The 23,870-nt window shown below is 36.2% G+C and overlaps 1 protein-coding gene across 6 annotated transcripts in view; it reads left to right on the top strand.

The window, feature by feature from the left end:
* Uhrf2 (ubiquitin like with PHD and ring finger domains 2) overlaps nucleotides 1–23,870 on the top strand; it is an 89,331-nt gene that overhangs the window by 55,535 nt on the left and 9,926 nt on the right. For all 6 annotated transcript variants that reach the window (XM_087183469.1, XM_004838262.3, XM_021252808.2 and 3 more), the window contains 6 exons: nucleotides 2,829–2,952; nucleotides 10,843–10,950; nucleotides 13,388–13,492; nucleotides 18,954–19,060; nucleotides 22,338–22,500; nucleotides 23,213–23,353. In XM_087183469.1, the coding sequence (XP_087039595.1) occupies nucleotides 2,829–2,952; nucleotides 10,843–10,950; nucleotides 13,388–13,492; nucleotides 18,954–19,060; nucleotides 22,338–22,500; nucleotides 23,213–23,353 (748 nt within the window). The remainder of the gene's footprint in view (nucleotides 1–2,828; nucleotides 2,953–10,842; nucleotides 10,951–13,387; nucleotides 13,493–18,953; nucleotides 19,061–22,337; nucleotides 22,501–23,212; nucleotides 23,354–23,870) is intronic.

The following is a 23,870-nucleotide window of genomic DNA, read 5'->3' as shown; positions in this document are numbered from 1 at the left end:
TTCCCTTGTTTGCATTTCTCCCCACCAGCTGCTTCCTGGCTCCCTGCTTCCTGCATGGCCAACCTTCTCAAAAGCTACCTCCACCGATTGTTCTCATTTCCTTTCCTCCCATTTATACCTCAGCCACTCCAGTATGGCTTTCTTTTTACCACAACTCCATCATATGCTTATGTAGAGCTTATAGATAACTTTGTGTGTTTTCAAACCCACTGATCACTTCTCAATCCTTTCCTTACTAAACTGCTCACCTGGGCCGGGGATTTAGCTCAGTGGTTCTGGTGCCTGCTGCACAAGCACAAGGTCCCGAGTTCGATCCCTGGTACCAAAAAAGAAAACAACAAATAAACTGCTCACCTGCTTTCTGTTTCTTCAGATTTTATGGTATTATATGATCCTAATTTTTACCTTCTTCTCTGGCCTTATTAGTGTTTTCCCCTCACTAACCAAATTTCAGTATCCCTAAAGCACTCCTTGTTTCCTTTTCATGCTTGATTTCTAGATGCGTTCACCTAGTCATGACACTTTAAATACTAATGTATTATTTTGAATTTTTGCTTTGAAATCTAATCTCCCCTTAGCTTTGTATTTTTATGTGCATTTGCCTACTTGACCAGCATCCCAAAATCAGCCCATATGGAGCTCTTGATTTTCACAGTCACTTCTAAAATCCTGTTCTTCTCCCAGCCTCTGGTAAATAAGATCATAACTACTTGTTCATGCAAAAAAACTAGACTCATCTTTGTTTCTTCCTTAGTCCGTTCACCTACTCCATCTCTAGTACATTATCAAATCTTGTTAATTTTCCATAAACTCTCTCCATTTTTACACCCGAATCCAAACTACTATCTCTTGCCTAAGCTTCTGTAATACATACTCTTGTCTTTGTTTCCACAGTACTCATTGCCTGTCCTTTGTCCTATAATGCAAGGATGATGTTAGTAAGTCCTGAATCAAGGTCACTCACCTGTTTAAAGTCCCCACTATCTTCATGATATGCTTAGAATAAAATCAAATTGTTAGTATTTATGGGCCTGGTTCTTGTGTTCTTTTAACTCTATTGCTTATCACCAGCCAGTTTACTTACCTTCAATTTGCTTACCTACTAACCTTTAATTATATTCACCTTTATGTTCCTCTACACTTAACATTTCTTTTTAGGCCTTAGGACCTTTGTACTTAACTGTTCCTTTGACTGGAATGCTTTTCTTGACTTATCTGTGCTTAAGAAACATACCATTTCCAGTTGCTCTTTTCACATATTGCTGATTTATTTCATTTACAGTATAGTGCTTAACATTATATAACGTTCTTTCCTTGTACATGATGCTTTACCTTACCTACAGTGGGTAAACATTTTCATCACAAGAATTTGTCCCCAGCACCAATTAATGCCTGTCATATTGGAGGTTCCAAATAAACCCTTTAAAGGAACTATCCCATAGGCAGATAGTCTTATATTACTGTATGGAATATCTCTAAATTCTTATCAGGGTGTACTTCATTTCACCTGGAACTACTTGACCTTAAATCATCTTTTCTGTTTCTTCAAATTATGTTGTCTGGATAATCTTTGAGATCATTTTCTCATCAGACAGTTAATACTTGCTTTAATCATAAGGAGGAGTGGCTGAAAATTAAGTTCAGATCCACACTCATGCTAGGCAAGTGCCCTACCTCTGAAGTATACCACCTATCCTCTTCTCTTAATTTAGAGATGGTGGTCTCACTAAATTGCCGAAATTGGCCTCAAATTTATAATCCTCCTTCCTTAGCCTCCCAAGTAGCTGGGATTATTGACCTGCACAGCCCCACCCAGTACAAAGGATTTTTAACTTCCTGTATTTGTTGCCTTTTCAGACATAATTTTGGCAACTTCAGGGATTGAACTATCTACATTTTTCTCTTCTGTGATGCCAACTAGGTTACCTCATGAAGTTTGCATTCTTCACTGACCAAAAATAACCTCATGTCAGCTAGGTTCACCTGTATTCCCAACAACTCAGAACTCTGAAGCAGGAGGATTGCAAGTTGGAATCCAGCCTGGGAAATTTAGCCAGATTTTGTCTGAAAATAAAAGAAAAAGAGGATGGCAGTATAAGTCAGTGAGTGGTAGAGCACTTGCTTAGCATACCTTATGTCCTAGGTTCAATCCTCAGCTGTAAGAAAAGAAAAAGGAAAAAAAAAAATAGTCACATACACACACCTATTATACCTTACCTCTGTGTTATAGGATTTGTCATATTTGTAAGCACTCCATCTTAATGTTGTCTATAGATACATACCTATGCTTTTACAAAAGATTTAATATAGTTTATGATAAATAACAAATGGAATTAAAATACAGATAGGATTAGGACTAACATAAGCAAAAGTCCCTGACGTCTTATATAGTTCTTATAACAGACTGTATATTTTCGATTCTGAGAATTCTAAAAGGCAAGTTATGGAGGAGATATATCCATTGCCTAGTTCAGTGTTTGGTCTAGAAGCATCATGTATTTCTATTTTTGTTTCAATTGTAAGAATTTCAAATGAATAATTTCTACTGTCAGTGATAAGATTACAATGTGAATCTTAGTTTTATCTGACTTTTGATCTCAGTTTGAGAATTTGTAATATTAAAATCTTTAAAATGTCTAAAAGAATTATAAAACTGTTTTTGCACCCAGCCTAATCATAAAAATATTTTTAAAAGTTTAATGTCAGGTGAAGCTCTGAAATATATCCCAAGCAATACATCTTATAACTTGTATTTAAACTATAAAGATTATTATTCTGTTATTGACCTGAATATAGTATTGTCAGAATTCTTCTTCTTTCTTTTAAAGGTATTGTCCTTGCTGTAAAACTGATTCCAGTGAAGTTGTAAAGGCTGGTGAAAGACTCAAGATGAGTAAAAAGAAAGCAAAGATGCCTTCAGCTAGTACTGAAAGCCGGAGAGACTGGGGCAGGGTAAAGAAGAAATTCACTTTTTTTAACCCCAGTAGCATATTACATTATATAATTTATTTAAATGTATAACTTTATTATCAAACACACACACATACAAAAATTAAAATTATTCAAAGAAAAACAATGCAAGGGAAAAAAACTAATAATACTCAAATATAGTAGAACTCAACCAAAGCAAAACTGGAAAGTACTTAAACATTTTTCCATATAATTTAAAAAAATATCTCAAGCATTAACAAGACATCAGAGGATGTGATTTGTTTTAGAAAGATTTTCAAAACTAATATTGAACAAATAGTGGTCTGGAAAAAAAATCTAATCAGCTAGTAGACTCCACATAGGCCACATTTTTTAAATTTAAATTTCAATGCAGTCATATAACATGTGATGGAAATATAATCTGTTAAATGTTATTAGGCAGTTTCATCCATGTGTATCGCAAAGTACCACAAAGAGTGCCAACTTCTAAGTGCAAACTGAAAAGGTATGCGTCAGTCATCTGTGATGGCCCCTTGATATCCAAATAACGTAGTTAAACATGAGATACATGAGGCTACCACTGGCATAGCACACTGTTTTACAGTAAACTTTTATATAAGTAGAATTATGCTCTAAAGGATGAAAAGCACAACATGTTATGATAAGTACCTAAAACAGTAACAGACAGTCATTCATCACACTATTGAGTACTGTGTACTGTACATAGTTGTATGTGCTTCTTCTGGAAACACACCCTCCTCTCCTTTGATCTCAGTGACTCTTCCTTCCCAACCCACTGATGAGCTCCAGCCTAGCCTCTTATCTACATCTCTTCCTATAGTTTTAAACCCAATCGATATATGCATTCTTTCCAGATTCCAGCCTGTAACCTGATCTCTCCCCTTCCCCGCCTGCCATCTCTACCCCTTTGAGCCTTTTCTTTGTATTTCAAATTATCCGTTATTCATTTTAATCATTTTAATTCTTAATTACACTTTCAGTTTCTCACACTAGAGAAACTATTTGGTATTTACACGTGTGTGTCCTATTTATTTCAATTAAGAGGATGGCCTCAGTATGCATCCATTTAGCTATAAATGTCTCTAGTTTCTCATTCTTTTTTTTTTTTTTTGTATTAAATTCTGTTATTGGTACATTGTAGGTATACAACACAATTACATTTCTCATTGGGAATTGTACCTTTACATAATGCATCTTGGTTCTTATTTTTTCCCCATTCCTAGCCCTCCCTTCAGGCCCTTCGCCCTCCCCTATTTACAAAGACTTTATTTCCATTTTTTCCATTTCTCAGCATTTTTCCTTTCCCTTCTTTCCTTTGGCCTGCCCCTCCCACTACCCCTACCCCTTTGGACCTTCCTATTTTACATTATCGATTATTCATTCTAATCATTGGTACATTTTAGGTATGCAATATAATGACATTCATCATTGGAAATTTGCACCTTTACATAGTCTCTATTGGTTCTTGTTTTTCACCCTTGCCCAGCCCTCCCTTCAACCCCTCCAGTCCTCCCTATTTACAAAGATTTTGTGCCTATTTTTCCATTTTTTCATATTAATCCCATTCCCTTCTATCCTTTCCCCTAGCCCTCCCACTTCCTTCCCCTTTGCCCCTTTTCTTCCTATTTCACATGACCTATTATACATTTAATCCTTATTTACACTTTCAGTTTCTCACACCAGAGAAACTATTCGGTATTTACACATGTGTGTCCTATTTATTTCACTTAAGAGTATTGCCTCAATGTGCATCCACTTAGCTATAAATGTCTCTAATTTCTCATTTTTGATGGCTGAGTAGTACTCCATTTTATATAAAAAACCACATTTTCTTTATCTAGTCTCCAGTTGATGGGCATTTGGGCTGTTTCCAAGTTTTAGCTATTATAAACTGTGCTGCTATGAACATGGGTGCACATATATCACTGTGGTATGATTCTTTGAATTCTTTGGGGAAGATCCCCAGCAGTGGAATAGCGGGGTCAAATGGGACTTCCAGTCCTAGTTCTTTGAGGTATCTCCATACTGATTTCCATAGTGGTTGCACCAGTCTACACTTTCAGCAGCAGTGGAGCAGGGTTCCTCTTTCCCCACAGCCCCGCCAGCATTTGTTATTGGTTGATTTCCTGTTAGCAGCCATTCTTTCTGGAGTGAAGTGGAATCTCAGAGTTGTTTTTATTTGCATCTCTCGAATGACCAGTGATGTTGAACATTTTTTCATGTATTTATTTGCTATTTCTACTTCTTTGTCTGAGAAATGTCTGTTCATTTCAGATGCCCATTTTTGGATTGGGTTTTTAAATTTGGGAGGTCTGATCTTTTTAAGTTCTTTCTAGATTCGAGATAGTAGACCTTTGTCTGAGGAAGAGCAGGTGAAGATTTTTTCCCACATTGGGAGTTGTCTCTTCACACTGCTAGTGGTTTCTCTTGCTGTGCAGAAGCCTTTTAATAAGAAGAGATCCCATTTGTTGATTGTTTGTGCTAGTTCACGGGCAATTGAGGTTTTGTTCATAAAATCTTTTCCTACACCGATGTCTTCAAGGGTTCTACCTAACCTCTATTCCAACTGGTTCAGAGTTTCTATTTGAATATTTAGATCTTTAATCAATCCATTTTCATTTTAGTTTAGTGCATGGTGAGAGATAACAGGTCTACTTTTAATCTTTGGCAAGTTGAAGCCCAATTTTTCCAGCACCATTTATTAAAGAGGCTATCTTTCCTCCAGTGAGGGTGTTTGGCTCCTTTGTCAAAGACGAGATGGCTGAGTGTGTCTGGCATTGTTTCTGCATCTTCTAATCTGTTCCACTGATCCTCAAGTCTGTTTCTTTGCCAGTACCATGGTGTTTTTATCACAGTAGCTTTGTAGTAGAGTTGCAGGTTGGGGATTGTGATACCCCCTGCCATGTCTCTGTTACCTAGAATTGCTTTTGCTATTCTGGGTCTCTTCTTATTCCAAATGAATTTTTGGATTGTTTTCTCGAGGTCTATGAAGCGTGTTGCTGGAATCTCAATTGGAATTGCATTAAATCTATATAGCAGTTTTGGGAGTATGGCCATTTTCACTCTATTAATCCTTCCTACCCAGGAGCAGGGGATGTCTCTCCATTTTCTGATATCATCTTCCATCTCTCTTTTCAGAGTGCCATAGTTTTCAGAGTAGAGGTCTTTGATTTCTTTCTTTAGGATGATTCCTAGGTATTTCAGTTTTTTGGATGCTATTGTGAAAGGAATTATTTGCCCTATTTCTCTCTCAGTGAGTCTGTCATTGGTGTAGAGGAAAGCTATTGATTTTTGTGTGTTGACCTTGTAACCTGCTACTTGACTGAATTAGGTTATTAAGTCTGGAAGACTTTTGGTGGAGTTCTTGGGGTCTTCTCTATAGAGTATCATGTCATCTGCAAATAATGACAGTTTGACCTCTTCATTGCCTATCTTTATTCCTTTTTTCTTTCTCTTGTCTAATTGCCATGGCTAATGTTTCCAGAACTATATTGAACAAGAGTGGTGATAGTGGACATCCTCGTCTTGTTCCTGATTTGAGTGTGAAGGATTTCAGTTTTTGACCATTTAGTGTGATATTGGCTGTTGGTTTTTCATAGATGGCTTCTATCAGTTTGAGGTAGAGACCATCTATTCCAATTTTGTGTAGGGTTTTATCATAAATGCATGTTGGATGTTGTCAAATGCTTTTTCTACATCTGTGGGGCTAATCCTATGGTTTTTGTCCTTGGCTCTATTGATATAGTGTATTACATTGATTGATTTTCGTATATTGAACCATCCCTGCATCCCTGGGATGAATCCCACTTGATCAGGGTGTATGATCTTCTTGATAATCTTCTGCATTCTGTTTGCCAGTATCTTATTAAGGGTTTTTGCATCTATGTTCATTAGTGAGATTGACCTATAGTTCTCTTTTTCGGTTGGGTCTTTCTCTGCTTTGGGGATCAAGGTGATGCTTGCTTCCAGGAATGAATTTGTGAGTATTGCTTCCCTTTCAATTTCATTGAAGAGTTTAAACAGTAATGGCAGCAGTTCCTCTCTAAATGTCTTGTAGAATTCAGCAGTGAAGCCATCAGGGCCCAGGCTTTTCTTAGCTGATAAGTTTTTAATTACATTTTCAATTTCATTGGTTGATATTGGGTTGTTCAGAATTTTTAGGTCTTCTTTGTTCAACTTTGGTAATTCATATGTATCTAGGAATCTGTCCATTTCTTCTGTGTTGTCCATCTTATTGGTGTATAGGTTCTGGAAGTAGGTATTGATGATCCTCTGGATTTCTGCTGGGTCTGTTGTCATTTCACCCTTTTCATTCCTAATTGCATGGATTTGGGCCTTTTCTTTCCTTTTTCTGACAAGGTTGGCTAAAGGTTTGTCAATTTTGTTGATTCTTTCAAAGAACCAACTCTTGGCTTCATTGATTTTTTTGTATAATTCTCTTAGTCTCCATTGCATTGATTTCTCCTCTGATCTTTATAATTTCCTCCCTTGTGTGAGCTTTGGGGTTGTCCTGCTCTTCTTTTTCTAGAAGCTTGAGGTTCAGCATCAGGTTGTTTAATTGGGCTCGTTCTGTTTTCCTAATATGCATATTCACTGCTATGAATTTCCCTCGTAAGACTGCTTTCATTGTGTCCCATAGATTCCGATATGTTTTATTGTCATTGTCATTTAATTGAAGGAACTGTCTGATTTCTTCTTTAATTTCCTCTATGACCCATTGGTTATTCAGAAGTGTGTTGTTCAATTTCCACATGTTTATGAAATTTTTTGAGTTTCTTTTGCTATGGATCTCCAATTTCATCGGACTGTGGTCTGATAATATACAGGGGATAACTTCAGTTCCTTTGCACTTCCTTAAACATGTTCTATGTGTGAGTATGTGGTCTATTTTGGAGAATGACCCATGTGCAGCTGAGAAGAATGTGTATTCTGATTTTGTGGGGTGGAACACTCTGTAAACATCTGTTAAGTTCATTTGTTCAAGAGTTCAATTGAGTTCTAGTATTTCATTACTTATTTTTAGTCTAGTTGATCTATCTATTTGTGACAGTGGGGTGTTGAGGTCCCCCACTACAATTGTATTAGTGCATATATGACTGTTCATGTCCGTTAATATTTGTTTTATATAGTTGGGTGCACTAGTGTTTGGTGCATAGATATTTATGATTGTCATCTCTTCCTCTTGGATTCTTCCCTTTACAAGGATGTAGTGTCCTTCTTCATCTCTCTTAATCATTGTTGGTTTGAAATCTACTTGATCTGCCAAGAGGATAGCTACTCCTGCTTTTCTTCGGGTTCCTGTCTCATGGAGTATTGTTTTGCACCCTTTAACTTTCAGTCTATGAGTTTCCTTTTGAATTAAGTGTGTTTCTTGTATGCAGCATATTGTTGGATTTTGCTTCTTGACCCATTCTGCCAGTCTATTTCTTTTGATTGGTGAATTGAGACCATTAATGTTGATGGTTATAACTGAAACGTATTAACTTGTCATTGCTATGACTTCTTCTTTTTCTTGGGTTCCCCCCTTTCCATTTAATTTCTTGTCATGCCAGATGAGTTCATTCTGCTTTGCTTCCTGGGGTTGTGATCCTCAATGTCTGTTCCTAGGCTATTGTGTAAAATTCTTTGGAGTGCTGGTTTGGTATTCACGAAGTTCCTAAGGTGCTCTTTGTCATGAAAGTATCTTATTTCTCCATCCATTTTGAAAGAGAGTTTTGCAGGGTACATCAATCTGGGTTGGAGGCTGTTTTCTTTTAGGTCTTGGACTATGTCACTCCAAGCTCTTCTTGCCTTGATGGTTTGTGTTGAGAAGTCTGCTGTCATTCTGATGGGCTTTCCTTTGTATGTGATTTGTTTCTTTTCTCAGACTGCTTGGAGAACTTTGTTCTTCTGTTGTGTTTCTGGAATCTTAACAATTATATGCCTATGTGTAGATTATTTTTGATCAAGGCTATTTGGAGTCCTATATGCCTCCCTTATCTGTATGTCAAGCTCTTTTCCCCTGCTTGGGAAGTTTTCTGCCATTATTTCTGTGAAGAGATTTTTTTATGTCATCTCCACTCTCTCCTGTTTCTTCATTGAGCCCAGTCAGTCTTATGTTGTTCTTCTTTGCATCATCTAGCAGCTGCTGGATTGATTTTTCCTGTTCCCTTATAATTTTGAAGCAATTTTTCTTTTCCTGGTCACTAATTGCAATCTTATCTTCTATATCTGAAATTCTGTCCTCACATTGGCTCATTCTGCTGTGTAGACTTTCAATGGAGTTTTTCATGTCCTGGAAATCTATTTGCATCTGTTTTATGGATTCCACTTGTTTCTTATGTTGGGATTCCATCATATTCCTGAGCTCCTCTCTAGATTTATTAATCATGTGTTGCACTAGGGGCACAATTTCTCCTGTTTTCTGAGAACCTATTTCTGATTTCATTTTTTCCAGATCCCCTTTTGTTGTTGCCAGTTCAGTGGGTCCAGGTGATTGAGTATCAGAGTGTTCCATCTCATTTCCCTTTGGGGTTGTTGTAGGTGATCTGAAAGTCTGGTTTTGAGACTTACTTGTTTTCTCATTTTGACTGGGGTGGGGGCTCTTAGTGCCTGCATGGATTACCTCCTCTGAGCTGGGAGAGGTGGGACAGGGGCCGAGAGCAGAGTTAGGGATGGTGACCCAAAATCCCTTTCCTGTGGGCTGGGAGCAGTGGGAGAGATGGTGGCCTGGAAGCCCCTTCCCCTGGACCAGGAGCAGTGGGATGGCAGCCCAGAAGCCCCTACCTCTGGGCCAAGAGTGGTGGGAGGGATGATGGCCTGGAAGCCCCTTCCTTTGGTCCAGGAGCAGCGGGACAGAAGGTGGCCCAAAAGCCCTTTCCTCTGGGCTGGAAGCAGCGGGAGGGATGGTGACCGGGAAGCCCCTTCCTCTGGACCAGGAGTAGTGCTCCGAGGGCTCAGAAGCCCCTACCTCTGGGCCAAGAACAGTGGGACTCACTACCTTGGTCTGGTGGTCTGGTGTCCTCTGCGTCTTTGTAGTGTTGAACCAGGTGGCTGCCTGTCTTCAGCAGGGTGATTCAGTGTCTTCCGCATGACTCAGGACCTCGGTAGGGCGTGCACAGACCTTCCTGTGTGCAGTGGGCTGATTCGGCATGTTCTGTGCGACTCAGGACCTTGGTAGGGCATGGGCAGTCCTGCCTGTCTGCAGCGGGGTGATTTGGCATCTTCCGCACGACTCAGGACCTCGGTAGAGGGTGCACAGACCTGCCTGTCTGCAGTGGGCTGATTCGGCGTGTTCTGTGCAACTCAGGACCTCGGTAGGGCATGGGCAGACCTGCCTGTCTGCCCTGGGGTGATATGGCATCTTCTGCATGACTCAGGACCTTGGTAGGGCGTGCACAGCAGTTTCTCATTCTTTATGGCTGAGTAGTACTCCATTTTATAAAAAAAAAACGCACATCTTCTTTATCCATTTTTCTGTTGATGGGCACTTGGGCTGTTTCCAAGCTTTAGCTATTACAAACTGTCGCTATAAACATGGGTGTACATATATCGCTGTGGTATGATTCTTTTAATTCTTTGGGGAAGATCCCCAGCAGGGGGATAGCTGGGTCGAATTGGACCTCTAGTCCTAGTTCTTTGAGGTATCTCCATACTGATTTCCACAGTGGTTGCACCAGTCTGCAGTCCCACCAACAATGGAGAAGGTTTCCTTTCTCCCCACACCCCCTTATATAATGTTTTAATGAAAGCAGCAGTTATAGCAAAAGATTAAATAGTATAATTGTGAAAATTGGTGACATCTAAGTTACATATAAATAGTGGGGCTTCTGTGTTATCTTTGGGATTTAAATTTTTCAATTAAGATTTAACATAATTGATTTCTCAGATAGGTTGTTTTGTAACTTGCAGGGCATGGCTTGTGTTGGCCGTACAAAAGAATGTACAATTGTCCCTTCTAATCATTATGGGCCTATTCCTGGTATTCCTGTTGGATCAACTTGGAGATTTAGAGTTCAGGTACGTTTTTAAATTGGTTTAATTGAAAGAATAAAATGGGTTTATGTAAAATTAAGGTAGTGTTAACATGTATTGACTATAAGGTGGATCTTGTTAATAGCAAATGGTGCATCAGTTGTCAGCAGGAAGGCTAACAGGAATATACATCACAGAATCGGTCATCAGCTATGCTTTCTTATCAGTTTATTTTACTGTTCTTTATAGTTATGGTGTTAATATTATTCTTTTTATCTTTCTTTTCTCTTTTCTCTTCTTCCCTCCCCTTCCAGCTGTACTGGAGATTAAAACCAGGGCTGTATCTGAGCTACATTTTCAAATGCCTGAAACAGAGTATTGCTAAGTTGCCCAGCTAGCTGGGCTCAAACTTGGAATTGTCCTGTCTCAGCCTCATAGAGTGCTGAGATTACAGGTGTGCACTCCCATGCTTAGCTCTTATCATTAAGCTTTCAAAAGAATTTTCTTATAAAAAATGTAATATTTGAATATTAATTTTTTCTTTAAGTCAGTTGGTAAATTCTAATTAAATGTCATTGAACTTTTAAGCCTACTTTGAATGTTTTCTTTGAGGCTTATTTTCAGTGAAAGTGAACATATTAGAAGGAAGTGCTAGCTAATGCAAGAATAAAATTGTTTCTCTCTTTTCCACTTGAGGAAGATACTGTTGTATTCATTCCTAATTTCTTTTTTAGAAGGTTAATTTCATCATGGAAAACTTCATATGAAAGAAACACAATTTTGGAGAAGGACAATTCTTAGAGATACCAAGGATTCTGAACTTCAACTAAGGCTGCTTTTTAATACTTAGTGATCCATTGTACTTAGATCTTTGATACGATTTTAAAATTAAAATAGAAATACATTGTACATAGCTTGAAAAGTTAAGTAGTATGTGATTTCATATACTATTCATACTTTTCATTTCCCATTTTTTGTTTTTCAGAGATAAAATTTTAGTTTTTCCCATGGCTCTGCCTTATTTCTAAATAACGTATTTGTTTATTTCTTTTATATTTTAGTTTTACTAATTTTCTTCTATGAAAGATGGATATTTAGCTCAGTAGTTTGCATCCTCTCATCCTTGGAATAGTTATGTCAGAATTTTGACTGAACTACTATTTAGGATTTGTATTTTTATAACTTTTGATCTATAAGTACAGGAAATATTATAAATACATTATACTAAAATGCTATAAATATTTTTGTTCCTTTGAGTGTATCTGTTAGTACATCATTCCCCAACTTTAAAAGCCCCTTTAATAAGGTCTAAGACTCCAAGATGACTGAGGTTATTGACTTAGCATGTAGCAGAATGGATTTGCCTTTTAGGGAATGGGAGATACTAGAAGAAATTTATTTTTACTAAGATTGGTGAAGTAGTAAAACCAAGTGCCTCTGACTCCTGCTAAACTATCTGGAGTTTCCAAGGCCTATGCTTTTCCAGTTTCAGTTTTTATTATTAGCTTCTTGTTGGCTTACCGCTTTCTTTTTCCAAGCTCACTGGGTAAGCTTAAATTTCAGCTTCTTTTACTAAGAAGAATTGTTTTTATAATACCTTGCTCAAGGAGTGTGAAGTGTAGAAAGAGGGGTACTTAGTTCAGTGAAGAAGAATCCAAAATATATGAGAAAATCCATAGGATGTTGGAGTAGGGATAGCATCACTAAATTGGAAATGGAATTCATGTTTGGGTAACGTTCAGTAATTTTGGCTCTAACTTACAGGCTGCATGACAGGGCAGCTATAGATAAAGCTGGGAAAATAGCAAAATTGACAGAGGGCAATATATAAGCGTTACTTGAGCTTGATACTCTTAAGATCATTTAATATATTTTAAGCACTAAAAGTCAAACACAGTTCTTCTCCAAACAGATACTGTTTTAATGGTAAGGTAAGTTCAAAGGAGCAAAACTGAAGGCAATGAAATAGAGTCTGATGTAAGCATAAATGACTCAAATTAAGATTGAGCAGTGGGAATAAAAAAGATGGATTTGAAGGATTTAGGAAATAGAATCAAGAGTGTTTGTGACCATATGTCTTGAGGAACATAGGAAAAGAATGGGGTAAAATGATACCTGCATTTTTGATGTGACAGTGTGGGTAGGAAATACCCATAATTAAAGAAGAGAAATAAGGGAAAAGTGATCGTGACCACTGACAAGTGTTCTTTTTCCTGAGTTTGGTTGGAAGTTCCAATTACTTAAGATGATGATTATTAAAGTCACTATGAAACTGAGAAATCTAGGCCTACTCAGATTGAAGGTTTGTCACCTTAGCCCCTTTAGGATTTATTTGGGGAGAACTAAAATGAGAGAACAAAAGATAGAACTCTGGGTGAGACATGGTTCTTTGGTTCATGACTCAATAATATATGTGAAAGCTTTTTATAAATGTAACTTAATTGTTGGGAGGTATTCACAATTCTTTTTACTTATTTTATAGGTGAGCGAAGCAGGTGTTCATAGGCCCCATGTTGGTGGAATTCATGGTCGCAGTAATGATGGGGCTTATTCTCTTGTCCTGGCTGGTGGATTTGCAGATGAAGTAGTAAGTCATGTTAAGACTTTGTTTTTTAGAACTTGTCTTGATTACTTAGGGAAATTTAAAAGCTTTGTCTACGATTCACCAAACACTGCTATCTCTTTTGAGCATAGTTTTTATGTTGGAGTAACCATTTTTCCACAAGCAATAAGAGAAACTGGTAGTGTCTTTACATGTACTAATTTAACTTATTTATATTTGCTAAGCAATTATTACACACAAAATACATTATAGAGCTCAGCTTTTAAAAATTAAACTTACTGTTTTGAGGTAATTGTAGATTCACAATTAGAAATTGTAGCATTACAAACAATATAGCCATCCTGTGCTCTCCCAATGGTGACATTTTGTCATAGTCCATGTAATACAGTATCACAACCAGGATATTGACATTCACACAAAATCCTAACATTTCTACTATCATAATTTCAGTTATGCACCTTCAGTATTTGTCAAAAATAAAGAGATTATATATACAGTAAAACCTTGGATTGCGAGTAACTTGGTCTGTGAGTGTTCTGCAAGATGAGCAAACATTTGTAAGAAATTTTAACAATAAATGAGAAATGTCTTGCGTTGGAGTAGTATGTCATGCTGAACATCACATAATCATAACTGGTTTCTTGCTCACTTTTGCTGCTTTGATACACAAGTGCATTGGATTATGAGCTCAATGAATTATTCTCCCAGACTCAGGTTTTACTGTAATTACAGTCAGCCCATAGAACTTAATAAGGCTGTGTTGTAACATAGAGCCAAGGACAAAGTGTAAAAATCCCATTATATTGTGTCCCTAACACCAGTAACATTTAATCTTTTCTCCATTTGTGTAATTTTGTCACTTCAAGAATTTCTGTAAGTGGAATCATGTACTTCGTAACCTTTTGGATTCACTTTTTTTTTTAATATTTCCTTGAATGTGGATTCTCGAGACATCGTGACTTCTATCAATATATTTGTTTTTATTGCTGAGGATTAGTCCATGGTATGAATGTACTATAGTTTAACGATTCACTTCTTGAAAAATGTCTGCATTAGTAGATTTTAGCTATTATAGCTAAAGTTGCATATGTATATAGTGTTTGTGTAAGTGAAGTTTTAATTTCTCTGGCCTAAATGTCAAGGAGTGCAATTCCTGGTAGTTTTTGGGGTTTTTGTTGTTGTTGTTGTTGTTGTTGTTGTTTTTGTGCCAGGGATCGAACTCAGATCCTTGCACTTGCATAGCAGGCAGCAAAACCACTGAGCTAAATCCCCACCCCAATTCCTGGTAGTTGTGTTTTTATTTTTCAAAAGAGACTGCAGACTGTTTTGTGGAGTGCCTGTACCATTTTACATTTCTATCAGCAATATGAGTGATTTGAGTTTCTATGCATCGTTAACCAGCATTTGCTGTTTTGCCATTTTTCATTTTAAGCCATAGTGATAGGTATGTAGTGGTAACTCATTTTAATTTACTTTTTCCTAATGGCTAATGATGTTGAACATCATTCATTTGCTTGTTTAACATTCATACAGCCTTTAGATTTGTTTTTTCACATTTTCTAATTGGATTGTTTGATTTTTGCCATTTATCAGATATGTAGTGTTTAAGTATTTTCTCCTAGTCTGTTTTATTTGATTGTTTTTATGGAATGTTAAGATTAATTAAAGTGGCTACAGAGAAGACAACTGTAGTATGTTTTCAGACAAAAACAAAAGTTTACTGTCTTTCTGATAGGCAAATTGACAGTGCATTTATATTAACGCGGCAGAGGAAACAACATGAACATATTCAAGTTAATTCTTTTTGTATTCCCTTAAAATAGGTATTTCAAAGCCGTATCTTTATTTGTTAGAAATACAAAAGATTTTATATTATAAAAACTGGTAAAACAGCAACTGGAGAGTGTGGAGTCTCTTTAGCATTTGGGCATTTGTATTTGAGTTAGGCTTTGGTTTTTGTTGTTTGTGAAACTTTGGCCAAAATTTTAGGAATCCTAGGCACATTACAAAGATTCAAATGTAGTGAATCTTTGATGGCACATGATGGCACATGCCTGTAATCCCAGCACTCCAGAAGGCTGAGGCAGGAAAATCTCAAGTTGCAGCATAGCGTAGGCAATGTAATTAGTGAGACCCCATCTTAAAATTAAAAAGGTCTGGTGATATAACTGATTGTGAAGGCCCTGCATTCAATCCCCAATACTGCTCTCACAAAAAAAAAAAAAAAACCTTTAAAAATATTAAAAGGACTCAATGTTAGTTATATACTCTGAGCAAATTGTTACTTTAAATATATGAAGTATATCTGACCTGTCTCTGTAATGCTGGAAATGAGTGCCACAAGTGCAGGAGCGGGTATTATGACTTCCTTTTATCCCATATTTTCAGTACAGTTACTACTGACAACATTAAAATAGGAGAGACAGAATCTTAGGTACTTTTCTTAAGAATTGTAAAGAAGAATTTTATTTTTGGACTAAGATGACATGTAGGATTAAATTGCCAGCTAAGGTGTATCTGGGAATGTTGATATATTTTATAAGCATTTTAAACCTTTTTGTCTATATTAGATAAGTCATAGTTACAGAAACAGGTGAGGGAAACTGAATAAGCTTTTCTGATTCAAGAGAAAATTTTTTTTTAAACTCAAATGTGATATAACATGTATGTAGCCGGTGAGTTTTGTCCTGTTGGTATGAATGAATACAAAATTCTTTTTGAGTACCTGCTAATACATTAGTTAATATTTGGTCAGTAACGAGAATTCATCAAAAGCAGGTTTCAGTGTTCTGTGTTTTTGTCACCTTTCTTGAGAAACACAGTTGTGTGGAGAAGTGATTTGCACAGTGGACCTAAGATTCTGAAATCATGCTGTTTGTGTGTGTCCAGGAGCCATCTCTTCCTAGCCATGTGACCTAAAACAACTTCCTGAATCTCTGCCTTATCTGTAAAATAAGGTGTATACACTTACCTCTTGGTCTTGATGTGAGAGTTAAATGAAGCATCACTGGTAAAATGCTTTGCCTGTCCCCACATACGTGGTAAGGGCAAGGTAGGTGTTCTTGGTAGTAGCATCAGTACCCCTTTTGGCAAGCTCATAAAGGGTATTAGGAGGTAGAAACTGGTAAAAACTGAGGCGAAGTGTTAAGAGTTTTAATTGTGCTTTAGAATGGTTTCCTTTGATGTGCTTTAGAGGGAAGGTTGACAAGATTTGGATGGGGAGGTCTTATGAGATCATAAGATGGCTGGAGTGGCAGTACACAAGTGGTCTTAGGCAGCTGCTTTAGTAAATTGGAAGAAGAGATTGGGAAATTGCATCCCTGTTGTAGATATAGCTTCATTATGTGGGTTTCCCTAGGCAGCAATCTTTAGGCTACTGCTTAGGGGTACAGTTTAGTGGATCATGGCCTAGAAGATGCAACAAATTTAGGTGATTTTTCCATACAAAAATTAGTCTGAAATGATGATATTGTCTGAGCTCTGACAGTGTGACAAATCTTTTTTCTCCTATGATAATACAAAGGTATAATGATTGGTATATAATGATTGAAATGTAGATGAGTTACTATAGATGAACTTAAACATTTTTCTTGATTCTTGATGATATGGTCTATTGTTGGCTGAAAAACAACCAGAAATCATTTCTGTGTTTTAAATGTTATTCACCTTTTATTGTTCCTGTGATGCTGCTGTAATTCCCACTGTTTTTTCCTTGAAACATTGCTATGATTTTAACTTGAAAATTTAATAGTTATGAGTTTGTGGAATCAGTCCAAGCAACTGTGATCAAGACTGTTTGTGATCAATTTAAGAAGTGTTCTAGACTGGTCTAGATCTTATTTATTAAAATTTCTCACATGGAATACATCAAAAATGAAATTCCATAATGCCTTATTTTTAAAAATAGAGATTTCAGTGTTGGGTCAAGAAAAAGTGAATTCAAGGCTTTTGGAGCAGTAAAAACAGTTAAATTTTAGTGATGCTTTTTAAAAAAAATACATTACTGAAAATTGATCGCAGAGCCTTGCACATGCTAGGCAAATGCTCCACCACTGAGTTGCTTCCTCAGCCCATCATCCATCCATCCATCTATCCATCTGTAACATCTTGCAGTATTTGGGATTGAACCAAGGACCTATACACTGAGCCACATCCCCAGCCCTTATTTTGAAACAGGGCCATGCTAAGTTGCCTAGACTGGACTTGGACTCCTGATCCTCTTGCCACAGCCTCCTAGAGTGCTAGAATTACAAGCATGCGCCACCATGCCTAGCTTTATTGAGACAGTCTCACTGAGGTGCCGAGGCTGACCTAGAGTTTGTGACTCTACTCCCTCAGATTCATGAGCAGCTAGGATTACAGTTATATGTCACCACACCTCACTTCTTTAGGCTTTTTAGGCTTTTAATGTATGAAAAAAGAAGAGGGGGGAAAAAAGATGTAACTAATTGACTTCTAGAGTAAGAATTCAGTTAAGAAAACTATTGTCTAATTAAAATCTGAAGTAATTATTTACATTAAACAAGAATCACTAGTTACTTGGTGTTGGTAGAATTAACACACTTATGGTTACTTTTCGACTTAGAGTCTTAGTATTGTCCGTATAATTTGTAGCTACTTCAGAAATAATAGTGGAGCTGGTTTATATAGCTTCCCTTTTGGCATTTCTGCTCCATATTTAGTAGATACTAAATACTACTTTTTCAAATTGATTTCCAGATATCTTTTTAATAGATGATTATTTTATCTGACTGAGTTGTGGATGAACTAACAGTATAAAATGTAGAGAATTTACTGTGCTATTAGCATTATAATATAGTCTTTATGTAAACTTGCTTTATAAAATTTATTTGATGTCAGCATCAGAATTTGAACACTCTTTGGCAACAAATTTAGGTATGGTATAGGTGACAGCCGAGAGTTTGGTTATGGAGTGTTTATTACAGTAGCACTGTTGGCTGGGAATGGTGGCACATGCCTGTAATCCCAGCACTAGGCAGAGTGAGGCAGGAAGATTGCTGCAAGTTTGTTGCCAGCCTGGGCTGCATAGTGAGTTTAAAGCCAGCCTTGACTATAGAGTGAGATCCAGTCTCAAAAAAGAATTTTTAAAAAATAAAATAGTATTATCTATAAAGAACCTACAAGCTGGCGATGATATGTTTATTTTAGTTAACCTTGAATTAAATTACATATATTACTCCAGTCCTTAAGATCCTACCTTATAAAAGCTCTAGACTGACTATATACATAGCATGAGAATAACATGTGGAAATGTCAGAAACTAGAATTTTTTTTAAAACTTCAGGTCAATGATATAAGTTGGGATACTACACAGAATTGCACCAATTTTGTCTAATTTTGGTAGATACTGGGAGAGAACATGTCAATTCATAATATCCTAGCCAACTGTTCTTACTCTAAACTAAGAGTGAAGGAAATTTACTTGGGTTTAGGTACCTTAATGTAAAAAATTTTTTTTCTATAGGACCGAGGTGATGAATTTACATACACTGGAAGTGGTGGTAAAAATCTTGCTGGTAATAAAAGAATTGGTGCACCATCAGCTGATCAAACATTAACAAACATGAACAGGTACTTTTGTAAAGACCATTTTGAATTTGGATGCTGTATAAAAGTTTTATTATAGGATTGTAACTGGCAATTTAGAGTGCAGGGAAGAGTCTTAAATTAAGAGTTAAAAATATGAAATTTTAGTGCCTTATTATAGAATTGTAAGGATCCTATTTCTTCGTCTTTTTTAAAACATATGCTGTCCATTTGAAAACATGTCACTTTTGAAAAAAAGGAACTTTATTAAGTGAAATTCAGGATAAGGTGGCTTGTTTCCTACCCTATAAGTCAACATTGTGATGTTCTTCTCAACACAAATGATGTTCTACTCAACAGGCTTAATCTTTTAATAAAGACTAGTGAAATTCTTAGAGACCCATTAATAAGAAATAGGGTTATGATTGCAAGCCACATATGTATGAGGAAATAGAAGATAATTTAATCACATTTGCATTTAAGATGCTTTTGGAATTTATCCTAATGTCTTCTTAATGTTATAAAAGGGAAAATTTGTTTAGATACAAAGTGATCCTTTTGAACTAAATCTTCTGCAGCATTACAAAAGAGCCACCTTGTGCTGAGCTTTATTATTTACAACTATTAATGACATCCAACTATTAGAATTCTAATATACAGTCTTTATGTAAACAAAAATTTAGTAATTTCAAAATATTTTTGTTATAAATGCATGCTACTATTAATAATAGAAAACAAATCCAAACCATCTGATAGCAAGACCACAGTTTAATTTGTGACATTAAAATTTTTAACCATATGAAATAATCACATGGTTAAATGTTTTTATATCATGAAGAGTGTATTGTGCATTGAGTAAAAGTATTTTTCCCTTTGAGTCTAAATCACTCGGTTTTAAGTAGCATCCTTTTAATTTGTGATTACCATGTGAACTAAAGAATATGATTTCAAAATTCATTGCATACTGAATTACATAGAATGTTTTTTGTCTTGTGTATTATTTCTGACAGTAGGATTATTTTACTGAACCAGCAGAGGAGACAGGTCAGATTTGCTGGTGAAAACATTCCTGAGGCAGGAGCCCAGTCTCTACACATTCTTTTTCTGTCAAGGAGGCAGCTCTTCAGAATAATGATCTTAAAAGAAGTTAGAAATAGTTTGATGTATTTTTGTTAACTTGAATTTGCAAAGGGGCTTTTTAAAGTTGTGAAATCTGAAATTTGTATTTTCTTGTTAATAAATGATTTTGCTTGAAGGAAACTTCTTTCATAACTTATTTACAGTATACATGGTAGATTCCTTTCAAGCTTCTGGACAACAAATTAAGTACTATTACTTTCTCTTTACAAAATAATTGATGATCAGTGTAAATGTTTGCTATTAAGAGGAGAGTTGTGAAAATGAAATACTAACTGAAAACAATTTAGGATTGACTTCTCATTTAGACTTTAACATCCAGTTGATTGTACATTAAGCTATAAGTATGCCTTGTGATTGTAAGATCTCTAGGGCAAAGATACCTGTCTCATGAACATGAAAACTTACTTAAAAGGCCTTTACTTTGACCCATAATATACTTTCCCCTAAATGATGTGTGTATGGTGAAATTCACTTTTGCTTCTCTCCTGAGAGAAAATTGGACACCTTCTTGCTTCTGAGTTTATTCCTATTTTTTCCCAGATCTTTCACTTTAAGAAACTGAAGAGGGCAACAAGGTAACCTGGCAATCCTTTGGTAGGGCAGGTAGAGGCAACTGATTGAGCTACAGTTAGAGTAATGAAAGAGCTTTGTTGCTGCTTTGCCTAGCTTTATCCTTTGGGACTCTTCACATCCTTGCATAGCACGTATATGTATCTGAAGCTAAAAGGGAGTGGACATTGCCAGTTAGTAGTAATTATGACTGAAAGAAAGTACCATGAGATTTAAAGCATGTTCACTCAATAACATGAAGATATTACTTATCCTAGTTCTTCAAGATAAAACAGGTATATCTTGGTAGATATTCCATAAGTACGATGTACTAGGCCTAGAGTTGATGAATATTTTATCTTAAAACTTCCAGAGTTTTAAATTATCTCCCTTTTTAGATAAAAAGATAACTTGTTAAGATCTTCACTCCTTCAATGCAGCTATAAAAGTTATTTTTAAAAATAAAAATAAATTTAAAAATCAAAATAAGTTCATTTACTTCAGGAGGTAACTATGGTCAAGAGATTCCTTTTCAGTAGGTTAGCCACAGTATTAAGGTCTGTTTCTAATTTGAACTTATATTAAATAAGTATACCCTGAAAAACTATTTTGTATCACAGTTCATTTCACCAGATTAGGTATACTTTTTTTTTTGGTACCAGGGATCGAACTCAGGACCTTACACTTACAATACAATCGGAACCACTGAGCTGAATCCTTGGGCCCATACTCTTTTTTTTAACCTTTTTTTGTTTTTAGTGTATTCTTTTTGCTTATGTGAGGACGTGCATATCTTAGAGGAAAATACTGATTTTTCCAAAGATTGTAGTATTTTTGGTAGGCCTAGGTTTTCCCAAGAAAGATCTTCTAGTGTCTTAGTAAACTCACCGATTTATTACAAGTACATATACTAAGTGAACATATAGTAAGGATGTTTAAGTTAGGTCAGATGCCTCTTCCAAATCAGTGTTCCTCCTTGTCTCCAGCATCAATAATGGTAGTAATCTCAGGCAGCCAAAAATCTTTATTGTCATCATTTATCACAAGCATTTTGATGCTTGAGTGTTATTTAAATTTATCTTTTTGTGGAGGACTTTGAAGAATACTCTCATATTGCACTTCTTCTTAAAACTTTTATAAATCTCTATTGTCTGGAATGTGGAAAGTAGACCTAGAACAGTCATTTGTACCTGGCTGACAAATTTATTTTTCTAGATTTCTTTCTATATCATTCCAGCAATTTACTTCACTCCCTTATCAAATACAACTATTAAAACAATCACTTGCTTTAGTTTTCCAACGTTTTCCCTTCCCTCAACAACCGTTATTTATAGAACATTCCATGTATTTTTAGTTGTTTTCTATTATACGTGGCACAGATGTTATTACTTTCAGAAGAACCCTACAGGCTATCTGAGAACCAATCCCCTGGCTTGGGGGTGACATCAGAAAACTGATTTGTCTTCTCTGCTGGTGGGGGAAAGCATAATCCTATTATCTGGAATAATATGGAAAGAATCATAGACTCTTAACCATCAGGTAAGGCATAATTCACCTTTTAATTGAGCTAATGAGTCGATTATGTACTTGGAAAAAAATTACTTGGTATAAAGACTTTGTTTTATTTTTTTAGGGCATTGGCCCTAAACTGTGATGCTCCATTGGATGATAAAATTGGAGCAGAGTCTCGGAATTGGAGAGCTGGTAAGCCAGTCAGAGTGATACGCAGTTTTAAAGGGAGGAAGATCAGCAAATATGCTCCTGAAGAAGGCAACAGATATGATGGCATTTATAAGGTGCTCTATCTGGCATGACATCTTGTTAGTCATTCTTCCTGGGCTTTCAAGACAGGGTCACCTAAGGGCACTGGTGGGTGGGCTGGAGAACAGAGGAGGCCATCTTAGTTGTATTTCCACTTTCATTTTTAGTTCAGTAAAAAGTAAAATGTCCAGTTAATTTGGAAATGACTTGAAACATAACCAATCAAAACACAAAGAGGACTCTTAATTTCTGTACTTCAGTAATTTTTTTAAAAAAGCTTATTTGACATTCCTAAGGCAAAGTCATATTTTGAGTTAAGTGTAGATTCTCTATGATAAAACCATTTAAATAACTGCCTATTGTGGATCTTGATTCTTACAATCTTTTCAGAATGATTTAATAATTGTAAATTTTGAAAGCACAACATATTAAAAATAGATTTTTATCTTTTTGCTCAAAAATAGGATATAACTGCCACCATTCTTATTTAAGAGGCAAAATTATATTAATGAGCACAATTTTAATTTACTAAATTTTGGGATATCCTGTCTTTCTATGGGAGCTATCTGAATAGGAAATAAAGTCAAAACTATGTTTTAATGCATATTCTTGACTTATTACACCAAAGCAAGTACCTTCTGGAGTTGCAATAAATTCTAACAAGCATATTTTAACCACTAATGTTAATGCGTTATAAATAAATCTAAACTTTAAATATGAATATACTGCTGAAATATTATGCTGTAGGTGGTGAAATACTGGCCAGAAATTTCATCCAGTCATGGATTCTTGGTTTGGCGTTACCTTTTAAGAAGAGATGATGTTGAACCTGCACCTTGGACCTCAGAAGGAATAGAGCGATCAAGGAGATTATGTCTTCGCTTGCAGGTTAGCTTATGTTGTCTAAGCTGCTCACATGCTCATAAAAATATACATCCCTATTATGTGCCTTAATAGTGTATATAACTCATAGCATTTATCAGTGACTATAAGGGGTGAGCAAGAAGATCATGCTGTATACAAAAGGAAAAGTAAGAAGGCACAGGTTGTACTTAGGGAGTTCTGGATTTGTCAATGAAAAGTAAAATATTTCCAGTTAGGTAAAGAAGTGACTTGAGGTATAAGAGAATGGGATTTATGAAATTTAAGTTTAGGGGACCTTGAAAAGGGATATCTAAAGGGCACAGGGGGAATGTATGTGGTAGGGGAAGGGTGGGGAAATGGCTGATAAAAGTGGTCTGCTTCCTACCCTTCTCACTTTTCCTCACCCCTTTTCTCTTTCCCCGCTAAGCTGCTTCCCTGCCCTGCTATCACTTTCAGTGATTTGCCTTTTTTTCCCCTTTGCCCATGCTCAGCTGTTAATTCATAGAAGACTTTGTTGGTTTTGTGTACCTTCTGGATAGTA

The sequence above is a fragment of the Heterocephalus glaber genome, unplaced genomic scaffold, assembly GCF_053883595.1.
Source record: "Heterocephalus glaber isolate CG9 unplaced genomic scaffold, H.glaber_assembly_v1.0 deba00001481, whole genome shotgun sequence".
NCBI lineage: Eukaryota > Metazoa > Chordata > Mammalia > Rodentia > Bathyergidae > Heterocephalus > Heterocephalus glaber.
The sequence above is the reverse complement of the archived record's forward strand: the minus strand, read 5'-3'. Positions and strand labels throughout refer to the sequence as shown.